Below are 16054 nucleotides of genomic sequence, written 5' to 3'. Positions count from 1 at the left end.
ATAAATGCATGAATGCAGACAAAATCTATTTAACTATCCTAATAGAATGTTATTTACCACTGAAAAATGTTTTTAGTTATACACTGCAAAATCATTTGTTAGCCAGCAGATGAGATAATATGTAAGCACATAGCTATCAAGCCTCAAATATTGGGACCACACCTCAAGTTCCCAAGTCCTGGTTTGAAAATCTCAACCATTCATGTGAAGTCTAGGTTGATTAAGAAAAAGAAGTAATGAATATAAACTTTTAACATTTTTGTAGAATCTTGTCATTTCTTTAATTAACCAATGTGTTTTTGTACACAAATAAAAGACATTGTCAATACAAATACTACGTACTATTTTTGACAGAAAGTCCCAGGCATTAAGGGTTTCGACCCTTGAGAGCTATGTAAATTGATGTAGAAAAAAGAGTTTCCTCGCAGCTGAATCATTGAATCACAGACAAATACTGTGTCCTTTGTCCCTCGTTGCTGACAAAAGCTGGTGAGAAACAATCTCTAAAGAATAATAAAGGGAATGGAGGCCACTTAATTTTCAAAGTGGAAAAAAAGACATTGCCTTAATGAGTGCAAAATTATAAACAGTGCCTCAATAACAAAAAGAATACAATGATGACAGAAAATAGCAAACGTGCATTTCAAGCACAAAGCTCTTCGTCAGAAAGCATCATTGGTATCCCACATGTTTGATGAAATCTATATAAACCAACTACTTTTTGTAGGCAAATAACATCTCATTCAGGACAATTTTGTTTAGTTACAAGCTAGTGAGTTCACAAACTAATACAGTAATCTGTCAGGCCACGAGATGGTGGGGAAAGGGTCACATTAACATACTACTTTATGTCATATGGAGGAGGTTACCACCTGGCATAAGCTTTTTCCTGCTTTCATGTGTTATTTGTAATCAAGAAATCAAGACATTTTTTAATTTTTAAAAAATTAAAATGCAAACTGAGGTTTACATCTAGCCCTGGTATGCTCTCTGCACTCCATGATGTGATCATGCTTCTGGCTGGCAACAGCATACAGTATGTTTTAAAGGTTCAATTTTTAAACATGCATAGATCTGAATTACTATTATTATTAAATGTGAATAGGAGTTACAGCCTTTCAAAAAGCCATGTTAATATCTTGCAAATGTCTCTTACTGCTTAAAAGCAGAGACTTAAACATTAAATGTACTTTGATTTTTACAGCATGAAAATAATAGCTTTAAGAAACGGCTTGTGAAATAAACCTGGGCCTGTATTATTTGGCTCAAGACATTTAAAGGCCTCAACTTCCCAAAGGGAAATTGGCTGGCCATACAGGCTAGCTGCTCTCAATCATCCTGTCACCTTTGGCATGTTATTTTATCTTGGAGGGAAGAGTATAATTCTGATTTTTGAACTCACATCTGTTCATCTAAAATGATATTTTACAGGGATTGAGATGCCACACTTGGAAGTTATCGGTTGCTTTTCAGCTTTCAATATAAAACAATCCAGTGCATTTACAGTTTCTGTAGCATCAGATCACCTACTTAATATGCTTTGCTTCTAAATGTAAATTCACAAGACATGGACTATACAGGTTCTGTACAAACAAGGACACTGACTGAAATATGACCCATTATATTGTTGTTTCAGCTGATGTGCTGCCGGAAACCAACACCCTATTTTAATGACACCAGTTCAACTACAATAAAGCAACATTTTAATTCACAATAAAGCAACGTCTTTACATATGCCTACTTCTACTATTTCCTCCTGCAAAATACATCTCTGTGTAAAACTTAACTTACTAAGGTCATGATAGTCTTCAAAATATCTACCCACCAGCCATTCTATGTTAAAAGCCTGATGTCAATTTAAATAAGTAGCTAGAATGAAGGAATAAATGTTAAGAGAGCAAGTTTATTACAGACAGATATGTGATTTGAGCAGTACAGTTGTGCTGTGATTAACGGTCCTGCCTCAAAGCTGTTTAGCCTTGGCTCCAATTCCTGCGCTGCTATCTGTATATTCTCCCTGTTTGCGTGACTTTCCACAGGGTGCTCCAGTTTCCTCCACAGTCCAAACACATGCAGGTAGGTTAATTGACTTCCATAAAACTGGCCCTGGTGTGAGTGTGAGCTTGTCCATGTATGTGCCCTGTGAAAGGATGGCATCCCGTCCACAGTGTATCCCGCCTTAGCCCACATTAGGCACCAGCTGTGCTTGATAAGTGGATTCGAAAATGGATGGATGTCTAATTTGGAAATCAATCATTAGTCAAAGCAAACTTTCATGCATACAAGAAACATCTCATACATCCTGAAGTACTGTACATCATAGATGCCATATGTGAAAATTCAAATAACACTAAAGCAAGCTAATCAACATTTTTTACTAAAAAAACAACTATTTTTAAGACATTCAATAGTCAGGTGTTAAGCACATAAAATGGTCTTTATGCAACAACCTTTTCCCTTGTTACTGTGGACTGACCAGAACACTTCTCCGATATCACAATGAATAAGGTTTAATGCAAGATTCTGACATCTTTCAGAAAAATTTGGATTTTCATTTCATTTTCTTTTCAGGTCTGACATTAATCACATCCAGTTTGATTAGGGCGAGCCAAAACATTTTTAAGAACTATGTCCAATTAATTATTTTTCTGCACAAAAAATGTCTTACCTTGTGCCATAGTCCACAACTACCCAGTCTTTACCAGTTCCTGTAATGGCATCATGGTGCTGAAAAAGGCCAAGATTTCTTCTGGCTTCAGTTAGTAGTTTGTAATTCTCAGATGGAAAATCTTTCAGTTTGCCAGACTTCTGAACACTAGCCAAAGCAAGAGAATTGAGAATCTCAGCAGCCCTGGGGAAAAAAGAATAATGTTAAAAAAATAGTTTTTATTGATGTATAGGATTTATTTTCTCACAGAAAAACACTACATTTTCTCACATTAAGTGATGTTCAGGTAGGCCACAGCACCCATTTTGTTCATTAGCCTTGATGAACTGTTATGTATTAGAAAGAGCCCACAAGAGTATGACCCCATTGATTAGGCAGTTATTAACACCCCTAATGATCACATTACAAATTGCATCATTAGATGGCAGGCTGCTTGATTGGTGTAAGGTTTTTCTGTCCCACTCTTGTTTTCAGTAACATTTCTAATGTTAGTTATTGTTTTTTTCATTTGTATTCTAATTTATACTGTAATACAATGATAGAAACCATGAGGATCAAAATTAAACCAAGATGAGCCACTCTGTTTTGCTCATGGTGACAGACCCTACAGTGTTGGCAAAGAAGTGTGTTGTTCAATTAACACTGAATTATAGTACAGTTATATAAAATAATCTGTATATATATACATTGTTATGGCTGGGGGAAGTCAACATCTGAATAGGAGCAGAGGTCTATATTGAGCTGTTGGTGGTCTGAGAGACAATAACCAAAAGGAATCTGCTGGCTCAGTTAATTACTTGGTAAATCATTAAGAGTCAAAACAGTCCAGCATAACATAAGATAAAAGACGGGTGGATGGAAACAGGAGGGAAAGAGATGAACAAAGAGAAAGACAAAAACAGAAAAAGAAGACAGTGAGGAAGAAGAGAAGCGTAATAGGTGATAGGCCTTGTTCAAATAAACCTTAAAGACCAGATTCAAGCTCAGCATTTGATCCTTGTTTAGGAGAGACTGTCATTCTGGTATTCTAAGAAATTGATTTCCTTTAGTACCCCTCACATTTTTAGAAACCCCAGACTAAAAATAATTTGCTCCTGGTTAGGGATGCATTTTTAGAATAGGGAGATTCCCATTCACTTTGGAGCATCTAGGTTTAGAGGAAGGGATAATTAGCTCTGGATTGTATTCAGTTTTTATTTAGGATGCAAGTTTAACTCTTGTTTGGCTTGTAAGACATTATATTAGATTTCTGGGACCTGGATTGGTAGTCTGGATTATTGGGTAGTCAAGATGTAGGCCTCTGAGAAGCCATGTTTGCAAATAGAGTAACTTGCATATTGTGTTGTTTCTTTTGGGCTATTATTTGTTTATCCTAGTTTGCCTTTCATTGTTTCATCAAAGTTGTGCCAGTGTAGGAAACACTCGGGTGTCTCTAACTATACCAAACACTTGGGTATATTCTTGGCATGTCTCTGACAATTTGGGGATTAGAATTATTTACTTTTATCACTAATTATACCACTGTGTATTCTAAATTTCTAAATTAGCCCCTATATTTGTAAGAATATATCACATTCAAATTTCAATAACCACTCCAAAGGAACAATGGCAAACATTCATGAATTTGTTTTCTCTTGTCAAGGTTACAGCAGAAAAAGAGCAATCTGACAATCTGAATGAGGCACTTCACTAATTTTGCTGTCTCTGTGTCTTGAAAATAAGCCTTTGGTCCATATGTTATAAATGTAGAAATTATAAATGTACAGTAGTTGAGGATCCTTTTAACCTAGTAGAGTGGTTTGGCAGACCTATGCACACAAAACTTGTTACAGTGTAATACAGTACAGCCAACATCACAAATAGTGGGAAATTGTGAGTCTTGGAGCCAGACCAGACTTGGTGTAAGTAACTTCCTTCTCTGCTATGAAGCCTTTATTGCCTGTCAGGACTTGAAATACGCTGGGCAAACGTTCCGAGGTCAAATTCTTCCAGCACGGGGCTACCTTTAAAGTGGAGACGACGGCACCGAATTTTTTTGGCGCGCCTTCTCTTTAAAGCCCTGGCCAAATATGAAGACAGTACGTACAGTTATAATTCAAACGGAATTAAAAACTACACATCCCAGTTACCATGGTGGTGCTTGTGATCATTGCGTTTAACCAACGAAACAGGGCGAAAAATCAGTCACATGACTTTGGGGCAGAGTTTCGAAAGCTTAACCTATCAGCAACGAAGCGAAATTTACACGATAGGCTACCTCAAACTGTCAGCTACATGACTGTGTATGTCGCTTAAGCCACTCCTATTTGGCATTTTAGTTATGGAGGCGAGAAGACGCCCCCCCCTCTCTGGGTGCCTGATTTGCCGCCATCTTTAACTGTTCCGTGTCCGAATCGCAGTAGCTACGTGTACGAAATAAAGTTCATCCCAGCTACAAAACATATATATTTTTGTGGTAAGAGGGAGCAAAACATCAGTATTTACTGCTATTAATTACTGTACGATTTATAGTTGAAATCTGAGCCTCAATATAAAGTTTAAATCTCGACAAAGCAATGTAGGAAATACAGAGAAAATAAATCCTTTCTGACATCTAAAATCGATCAAGGTCTCTAAAACGAACAAGAAAAAGAGGATTTTCGGAGGGCAATTACTATGTGTTTATATAGAATAAGTGATTTATGAGCAATCTAATTTCTTGTTCATTTAAAACAGTGAAATGTCAGCTGCAAAAGACTGCACCAGAAACAGCACTCTCTCTGCCTGTCATAGACGTTCAGGAAAGGGTGAATGAAGTCATGTCAAGTACAATAATTCGGTGATCAATAATAACAGTTGTAGGACAAGAAACAAAAGATAGTGAAAACTTAAGCTTTTTAAGGCTAAAACTCAAATTCATTCTACAAATTAAGGCAAATGAAAATTCAGGACGTTAAAGTGCTAGAGGTGTAAAAAATACAAAAATGCACATGAGCAAAAAGTTTTAGAAATGGAGCAGGTGTTGCTTTGAAATAAGCAAACAGAAAAAAAGCCATGACTATAGTCCAGAAGAGGGATGTAGGAACACTTACTTAGATATACAAAAAAATCACAAAAAGGTGTATGTTACAAAAGAACATGCAAACATGTTCATCATGTACATGAACATGTACATCAATTTCCCTTCACGATCAATAAAGTCTTATCTATAAACATGAAACAGAGTGAGGAATCAGAAAATTAGCATGCATAAAAAACAGCAATTCTGTCAGTGAGCCCTAAATGAATTAATAGCAACCATGGTTTCATGGAGGGCTTCTCAGATAGTTGGGCATTCAGGTAGATTGCCAGGTGAAAGGATTTGTAAACATATTTTGTTAAAGCAAGTCAGTTTTTTCCGCAACACATAAAATACATTTTTCCAAGAAAGTCTAGTCTTTGTCACTAATGAAACCACTAAATAAAGACATAAATATAGAAATCTTAAGATTTTTTGTATTCAATGTTGGTAGCAGGATGAACTGTCAGGTTGAGCTAAGTGTATATTTTGTCGCAGAGTTGCTGCAAGATGTTAACACTGATAAAAGGTATTTAGAAATAAGTTATTTTAAGAAGAATATTTTCAGAATAATTGCAAATCTAGCAGGATAGAGAAAGCACAGAAAACAGGCAGTTAGATTGATCAGATTAGTATGAAAAGTCATTTAGCAAAGGGAATGGGATGAGTGACAAACTAGTATACTTTAGATATTTTTTTCTGAACCAGGGAAAATCTGATCATGTTTCTCTATAACAATAATAAAAAACTTTATTTTATATATCACCTTTAAAAGTGGCATCTCAAAGCAATACAGTAGATGTAAAAACAGATAAAAGGACCACAGATTACAAAGTAAATACAGATGCAGCCATTCAAAGTGTGCGGTACAGACACGTACCGCAGGTAAGATGACACGGGGTACAGCGGTGCATGATTGGTTGACCGACAGGGGCGCTCGTGATCCGTTGGTCTGTCGTAGAAAGACTTACTGTAAACGTCTTTACTGTGCCCGTTGTAGATATTGAATTTTACCACTGAAGGGAAATCTAAGTAGCTGAGCATAAAAAGAATAGGAGCATACTGTAACGTGTGTGAACGCCATTAACGATATTAAGTTTGGAACGTAAACATACAGTATATAGCTGGTCTCGGTACTTTAAAGAAAAAAATACACACCAGTATTCCATTTCTCCCTAAATATTGTAAGCTTGGAAGTCTTTAACTAACGTGATACCGGAGTCAACAAGCATACTTTTAGAATTTGATTAAAAGGGAATATAATATGGAATCGCGTATCTCAAGAATTTAATAACGGTATGATTACATCCGTGTGCTGCGACAGGGCTGTGTAGGGCTGTTTCGCCTGCCTGTTCATGCGAGCTGTCTTGTAGCCTACTGGTCTAGGTGCGTGACTACCAACTGGCAGGTTGTGTGTTCAAATCCAGCTGGTACTGGACTTTTCATTTTTATTTATTTATTTTTTAATCGCGTAACATAAACATATTACCGTATGCAAACTGTACTGTATACAGTATGTATATGTATATTTAATGTCTTAACTGTGCCCATTTAATTGAATTTAAAAAAATTATTTAACACGAACATTAAGCTGTTTACATCTTCCGCCTGAGAACAGTCACCCGTTGCTACCCAACGCAGAATGGTGATTGGCTGACACCATCTGACACCCCTCTGATTGGAGAAAAAAGACGTGCTGGTTTCCTATACATACTGTACCAGGAAGAGGATTTCTTTCTATTCAAAACGTGTATTTTAAAAGTTTAAGAAGTAAAAACCTTACAGCGTACACAGATTTCTAAACTGATCAGGATCGTTATCTTTGTCTTATGCATAATAATGTTCACCGCTCTGTCCAGCAAATTAATAATAAACTTTATTTTATATAGCGTTTTAAACGAATAAGTAATTAGATTGCTCATAAACCTAATCACTAGCTTTTTCTTTTTATTTAGGCTCAGATTTCAACTATAGATCGTATTATTAATAACCATAATAACAACCAACCAACAAAAACAACCATATAAACATAATACCAACCAAAAACATAGATAACAACCACAATATAAAATCAAATATATCAAACCATTTTACTCTCGCAAAGTCCTCCAATTATCATAATCCCGCCCCTTATGCAAAACCAAACCTTCCTCCCATCCCAGTTTATCCTGTTTATCATAAACAAAATCCACCTCAATTTTCAACATAAAGCATTACACAAAATCAATACCTCAACACTCCATACTCAACAACGATAATTCACAAACAGCCAGAACATGTAACTACACATTCCCAAACAGACCTAATTTCCATAGCCCCGCCCCTTATGCAAAACCAACATCCCTCCCCTGTTCTCTCTCTCCCCTGGCGGGGGATAAATAAATAAACAAACGTTATATTAAATGTATTATATTTATTATATTTATAATAAAATAAATTTATTATTTATTAATACGGGATAAATAAATAAACAACGGGTTTAGAAATGAGTTATTTCAAGATGAAAAAGAAAACATACACGAAACATGGTTTCATTACGACCAGAATCGGTCTTGAGATATTTTTAACTTGATTTACAGTATTTGAGAGGTATGTCTTAACACCGATACTACAGTGCTTAAGTACTGCTCACGTATATGTTTCTAGGTTTATATTATGCATTTCATACGGTCAAATTACTTTTGAGCAACTAAGAAGAAGCGCGAAACGGTATGCGTTTTAGTTTCGTTTTGTGCTGGAACCCGTGGATTGATTAGACATATCAAGTACATACAAGTCATTTTTTAAATGTTGTAGTTCGTCTTGAAAAAATGTTACGAGTACATCATCTATCAACAATTACACAGGTTCTGTTTCCATATTGCGGATTTTGGTTAGGTATTATCAAATCCAGTGGCGCTGTGTTTTAGTTTACTGAGTCCCATGTCACATGGTCTGTGATTGAAACCTGTAAAACCGGTTTAATTCGTCACAGCCAGCACTCTTCAGGTGTGAGGGTCTTCTGCTCAGAATGAAACGCTAAAATGTTAGTGTATATTCTAATGGTAGTGGGGGCAGGGTGTGTGGGAACAGGTTTGGTTGAGATTGCATTGGAGATCTATGTTCTTCACACCTGAAACATTTTCTCTGAAAGCATTTTCTTCGCAGTTTAACCGATCTTGTTACAGCATGTTACAGTTTACTATTATTAACCATATTAATTTTAAGTACTTAATGTAAAATCTTGTAAAAATATATTTTCATTGTTCAAATATACATTAAGTCTGACTATCATATAATAAGTTAAATACAAAACTAAAGAAAAAATAGGGTTAAATATAATTCAAAATAGTTTGCTAACAATGTTAACTGTTTATGAATAATAAAATGTATTAACTAAGGAGTAGGATGGCACAGTTGTTAGTATGTTTTTTGTTTTGTTTCTTTTTCATAAATACAACAGTAGTACCTGATGTCTCAGTGGCTTTCAAAATTAAATTATGCATGCAAACCTGTGAACTAGAAAGATAACTAAGATATCCATCCATTATATTCCATAATATCCATGAAATATATGGCGCTGAAATACAGTATGTGTGACGCATAAAAGACACCAAGGGATTGGGTGAGCTCCCATCACAAAAAAAAAAAACTGCGAACCTGCACTACAGCGACTATAGTACAGTATGGAGACCAAGGCGTTTTACGGGAAGAGACGGGGTGCTTCTGCCGCCCCAGCTTCCAAAGAGCGAAGGGTAAGCAAATACAGCAGACTTCATCTGAAATACGTGATTACAGCGCATATTACAAGGTATTATTGCCGTTTTGAATTTTAAATTCAATTATAATTATTTCTTCATAGCCTGTTCTTCAAGAAAACACCGCACGGGCGAAACAATCTACCACCAGGACAGTAAAAAAGAAAGCGGTAAGACGGAAAAAAAGAAAAGTTTATTTTGACTTCTGTTCCGCGACTGATGAATACTACTGTGTGACTTTATTTCTTACATGAATTATGTTATTTTGCCACAGGCCGTGGGTCTCTGCTCTTGGCCACTGGCCAGGGTGCCAACCTGTAGAAGCAGCACCTGTATGGAGACATTTCGGCAGCAGCGGGAGCATTACGATGCATTACTGGGGAGGATTGGGAGGCTAGAGTTCCAGCAGTCAAACAGTTGAGCAGCTGTCTCCCGAAAAGTGCCTCTCCCCGCCGCGCAGGCTGCAATGCCTGGCGGAAGCTCTGCCCCCCGCAGAGCACACACCGCCTCAGGACACTCCATCCCGGCCTCTCAGTTCACCACCGCGCAGGAATCTGTTGATGCTGTCCCCGCCGGCTATCTCCCCCCAGGAAGCACAGCGGAATTCACAGATGCCAGTGGGACGAATAATTCTCCCAGATGTCCAACTGCTACCCATCACCCAGGAGATGGAGGGGGGGTTGTACTTGCAGTGCATCGGGATAGACGGGAAAGCAAGAGCCGACCGCTACGCCGCCCTCGTGTTTCGAAATCTTGTGACTTTTGAAATTTACTGGGGGTGGACCATGTCTGTAAATTTCGATGGGTCCAGAGGCAAAAGTGCCTTGCCTTGCAATCTCCGGGAAACCATTAGTACGATGGTGAATCGGAGATTCTCAACCCTTGCTGCGTACGACTGGAAAAGAATTCGTGATCGGATCAACGAAATGCTTCGTAGGAGGAGGCGGTCTTTTCCTCTTGTCTAACAGTCTGTCCACAAACAAAACATTCCTGTTAGACAAGAGGAATTGAAAAAAAAACAATTTTGTCAATGACCGGTGTGTGTGTCTCTCCCTGCTGGATGTCCCTCTCACAAACTGCTGAATGAATAAAATAATTTTATTGAAAACGAGTTTGCGATTGTCTGGTCTTTAAATTCTTGAGATACGTGATTCCATATTATATTCCCTTTTAATCAAATTCTAAAAGTATGCTTTTTGACTCCGGAATCGCGTTAGTTAAAGACTTCGATGCTTAAAATGTTTAGGGAGAAATTGAATACTGGTGTGTATGTTTTCTTTAAAGTACCGAGACCAGCCATATACTGTATGTTTAAGTTCCAAAATTAATATCGTTTATGGGCTTCACACGCGTTGCAGTATGCTCAGGCACTAAGTAAAAGGAGATGCTTCGTATTGCTTGACTAATTTTAAAAACTAAGTTAGAAATGCAGACGCTCCCTCGGTGTGCTGCTCTGGTGCGTCGGCTCCTACACAGTGCCTGTCTGCCGTAAGCGTTACAATATACATACCCAACACTGCTTGTACCCATCTGTCATGCAAATAAAACACCTTGAATTGAATTAAATTGAGGGGAGAAGGGGGTAATACTAAAGCCAGTACTGGCTCAATGGGCTTTGACGTGCTAATGCGTTGGTTTAACAGTCCGGGTGTGGCAGGCTTCCAATGTCAACTCGACTCGATTGGAAGACAATGAACGTATTTTAGCCCTAAATGAATTAATAGCAAACATGGTTTACATAAAATACATTTTTCCAAGAAAGTTTATAATAATACGATCTATAGTTGAAATCTGAGCCTACTTTAAAAATAAAGGAAAAGCATTTTCAGAGAGCAATCACGCTGTGTTTATGTAGAAAAAGCGATTAGGTTTATGAGCAATCTAATTACCTATTCGCTTAAAACGCTATATAAAATAAAGTTTATTTAGAGATGAATGATCAGTGTCGCAGTTTAAATAATGTGAGTCAGGAAACTAACACAGCGCCACCGGATTTAATAACGCAATAAAAACGCTATAAAATAATGTGACACAGTACAGCACAGTACAATAATACTGACCATGACTTTAGAAGCATAAATTACCTTACACTCAATTTAAACACAAGCTGTCTTTCTGTATGAACCTCTAAGCTGGTTCATACAGAAAATGTAGAAATGCATTAGCCTGATTATGATTAAAAAACACATAATTAAACACGCGTTTGCGATTTAAATCAGAACACGATTTAAATCAATATAAATGTTTATATTGTAACGCATACTGTCCAGCCTCCATTTCTCTATAAAAATTTACTGTTGCACACACACACACACACACACACAATAGAAGCAGGAACCGCTGTCAGAAGGGAAGATATGTTCAAAATATCGCAAATATCGATCATGTTGTGATATTTTGAAATATAAAAGTCAATTGATTGTCCATAATATCGCTTACCTATTTTTTCGAAGAAATGTTTGTTAAAATAAAAGTCCAGCACCAGGTGGATTCGAACACACAACCTGCCAGTTGGTAGTCACGCACCTAGACCAGTAGGCTACAAGACAGCTCGCATGATCAGGCAGGCGAAACAGCCCTACACAGCCCTGTCGCAGTACACGGATATAATCATACTGTTATTAAATTCTTGAGATACGCGATTCCATATTATATTCCCTTTTAATCAAATTCTAAAAGTATGCTTGTTGACTCCGGTATCACGTTAGTTAAAGACTTCGAAGCTTACAATGTTTAGGGAGAAATGGAATACCGGTGTGTATTTTTCCTTGTGATATTTTAAGCTCTAGTTGAATGATAGGTGTCGCATTTTAAATCATTTTCGTAGCTAGAAATTATGAAACGCCCTGTTAAAAGCAAGGAAGTTTTTATGCCCGTTGAAGTAAAACAAAATGCCTGACAAAGTATGGCTTGGACAGATTCCAAGTGCTTGTACAAATGTGCTAAAGAAATTATACTTTGAGTATACAGCTTGTCCAAAGTCATCCATTATTAATACTATTAGTAATATCTTCAGTAAAGGCTTTGATGCATAAATATTTCTGATAAAGGTAGGTTGTGTACTTTTGTCCAACTGAGCAATCTTGCTTTCATAAAATATACCAACATTTTAATGACTGATGATTAACATGCTGTAATACACAGTTCAAAATTAAAGGCTCAAATGCTGTACATGAGAGGTTAAGCTCCCCCTGGCGGTTTTACAAGGCGACGCCGGATAGTTAGTCACGTGACACACGTGAACTGCGTGATACCGCGACACGCCCACCGGGGTATGCCGCGAAATACCTCACCCATTTTGAATGGCTGCATCTGTACATATAAGAAAGACAAGCAGTTAGAGGTGCTACCAAAATTAGAAAATGAAGCAGATACAGACACTAAGTCTTCTGAAAAGAAAGGTTCTGAGGTTAGATTTAAATGCACTCAGGGTACGTGACTGATATCACTGGGAATACAAATTGAGAGCTCTAGGGTGCAGCTAGAGAAGACCCTGTCACCCACAGAATGTAGATGTTCTTGAGGACAGCTAGAAGACCAGAGTCAGACGGACAAAGGTGGGGAGTAGACAGATAATAAGCCATATACTGTAGGTACTGAATGAGGATAAGGATTTTGAAGTTGACTCGAAACCTGATAGGTAACCAGTGCAAGGACTTGAAAACAGGTGAAATGCATCCCTGATAGGATTCTCGCTGTCATATTCTGAACATATTGAAGATTGCTCAGTGTGGATTTAATTTCCCCAGTGAACAGGATGTGCATTTATTAATTCTAGAAAAAAAAGCCTTTCCTGATTTCTCTAGTTCTTAGTTTCTCTAGTTCCCTTTAAAATAAACTATTATTCCACAATGCAGAGTATTACATGGCCAGTATTTACACATGATATTTGTGATTTAAAGAAATTAACACAAGCAGCTTTTGGAGTTTTAAGTGTTGGCTGAGTTATTGCAGGATAACAGACTAGAGATGTTGGTAAGAAGAAGATAATTTGGGGAAAGCTGAGGAATACACTGATAACAAGAACACTTCCTAATGGGGTTAGGCATACTTTTGATGAAGATGATGAAGTTAACAGACTGTATGTTTACATAGATACTGAAATGAGGATTCTATTTTAGATTTTGTGTAGTTGCTGGCATTGAACTGTGTGTTGGATGCACATGAATTGAAGGAATGGGCAAACATAGCTGATGAGGATCCACAGAGCCAGCATATTAAGATGTTTATAATTAGAGGCAATTTGTTTAAATAACTAGGTATGGATACTGATGGGCAAGAGAGGTGGAAAGGCTGTTTCCTTAAGCCAGCACTATAAAATATTTTATTCTCAGTGAGATGCTGCCATTTCATAGTGGGTTTCTAACACTGTGTATAAGTTCCATCCACACAGTGCCTTTACTTCCATCCATTTCTAATCTCTTTATCCAGTACAGAAGATTTGGAGCCTATCCCAGTAAGCAACGGACACAAGGCAGAATACACCCTGGACATAGCGCCAGTCCATTACAGGACAGACAGACACAAACACACACACACCAGGGCCAGTTTTCCCATAAACCAATTAACTTACCAGTATGTTTTGGAGTGCGAGAGGGAGTCATATCACACATATGGAGAAAAACCATGTAACCCAGAGAGAACATGCAAACCCCACACACACAGGATGGCAGGAATTGAACCTAGGACCCCAGTGCTCCAAGATAGCAATGCTAACCACTTCGCCACCATTATAAATGGATGGATATCTTAGTTATCTTTCTAGTTCACAGGTTTGCATGCATAATTTAATTTTGAAAGCCACTGAGACATCAGGTACTACTGTTGTATTTATGAAAAAGAAACAAAACAAAAAGCATACTAACAACTGTGCCATCCTACTCCTTAGTTAATACATTTTATTATTCATAAACAGTTAACATTGTTAGCAAAATATTTTGAATTATATTTAACCCTATTTTTTCTTTAGTTTTGTATTTAACTTATTATATGATAGTCAGACTTAATGTATATTTGAACAATGAAAATATATTTTTACAAGATGCGGGGGAAAGTGCAACAACTTATTACAGTGCTAAATTTAATATTATTGATTGCTAATAGTTTATGCTAACACCTAACTTTCTTAATTAGATGTATTTAAAACAGTGAACTAAGTGTAACATACCATCCAGAAATACAATTGAGAATAGTTTTGTGGTGTTTGTATGGATGAAACGTTTCTAAAATGTATAACGTAACAAAATTAAAGACAATTAAAATCTGTAATCTTTCCACTTGTAATGTCATTAGACAGAACAACAAGTTTCTGCTTTGTCTAAGGATGGTATCAAAAAGTAGTCTAAGTGGTGAGAAAGCTGTGCTTAATGATAATTAAGTGACTTAAAAGTAAAAAGAGATCCTTCTTATTGCTTTATTAATTTTAAAAACTAAGTTATAAATGCAGAGGTGATTGCTGCCATAAGTGCTCCAGGCAGCAGAACGTTCGTTCTGTACTGCTGAGCTCCGCGCCTCCTCCCTCTCTCGGTGCCGCGCCCCTCTCTGACGGAGCGCAGTGGGCGGTATGCTATTTTCAGAGCCTCTGATTGGGAAAAAAAGACCTGCTGATCAGTTTCACACAACAGGAAGAGAAAAGTGTGATTTTTTCTCTTCGAAACGTGTGTTGTCTTTATGAAATTCGTGTATTTTAAACATTTAATTAAGAAGTAAAAACCTTACAGCGTACACAAAGATTCTGAGCTGATCACGAGGAAGAAATATCACCCATTTTTCGCGCATAAAAAGTGGTTTTTACCTCTCGAAACCTGTTTTTATAGGTTTTAAAGTCGTGCAATGTCTAAGTTAAGGAGGAACACATCATTATATCTCATTTTATATTTCTTTTAAAACAATTTTAAAAATCGTTTGCCCAGCCTACTTGAAAGTTCCAGCAGTAGAAGAAGGCTACAAATTTTTCATCTGGGTTTTTGGCCTGGCCTGGCTGTGAAATCCTGCTGCCTGTAAATACTGTACAGCAATGAGAACTGTTTTGAGTTATTTCTCTATTTTCTAGGAAACATTCTTACAATACCTGTTTTTGCCTCGACAGAAGTGCTGTGCTTCTTCTCCCTTCTAACCTCAACCTTCAAGGAAAATTCACCTTGTGTTTCCTTCTTAAACAATGGAAAAGTTAACCCACTTCTTTTTTAATCCCTTTCCTTTCCTCTTGTCTAGCTGTAACTCTTAACTAGTCACATTATTATACTACACTATACTAAAGCATGGAATAAACCTATTACTTGTTCCTTTGCAGCCTACGCATGCTGACACAGCTACCCACCTGGACTACTACACCCTACACCTGCTGCGACCCACTATGTCTTCCTCCAAATCTTTTTCTAGATCTCTTCGTCATACCTTTTCTTCCTCCCTGGGCCACTTGCGCTCCTCCTCTCTCCCAGCCTTGGTTCTCCCACTACATTACCTTTTCTTACTGCCTTGTCTTTCCCACACCTGAAGAAGGATCCACGGCTGAAATGTTGGGTTTTCTTTCTTCTTTTTTTCAGCATGGAATAAACCTATTACCTGTTCCTTTGCAGCCTACGCATGCTGACGCAACTACCCACCTGAACT

The 16054-nt window shown here is 37.4% G+C and overlaps 1 protein-coding gene across 3 annotated transcripts in view; it reads right to left on the bottom strand.

Moving 5' to 3' along the window:
* man2a1 (mannosidase, alpha, class 2A, member 1) overlaps positions 1 to 16054 on the bottom strand; it is a 258837-nt gene that overhangs the window by 96985 nt on the left and 145798 nt on the right. For all 3 annotated transcript variants that reach the window (XM_088629350.1, XM_088629351.1, XM_088629349.1), the window contains one exon: positions 2669 to 2851. In XM_088629350.1, coding sequence (XP_088485476.1) covers positions 2669 to 2851 — 183 coding nt within the window. The remainder of the gene's footprint in view (positions 1 to 2668; positions 2852 to 16054) is intronic.

The sequence above is a fragment of the Lepisosteus platostomus genome, chromosome 4, assembly GCF_059453375.1.
Source record: "Lepisosteus platostomus isolate fLepPlt1 chromosome 4, fLepPlt1.hap1, whole genome shotgun sequence".
Lineage (NCBI taxonomy): Eukaryota > Metazoa > Chordata > Actinopteri > Semionotiformes > Lepisosteidae > Lepisosteus > Lepisosteus platostomus.
The sequence above is the reverse complement of the archived record's forward strand: the minus strand, read 5'-3'. Positions and strand labels throughout refer to the sequence as shown.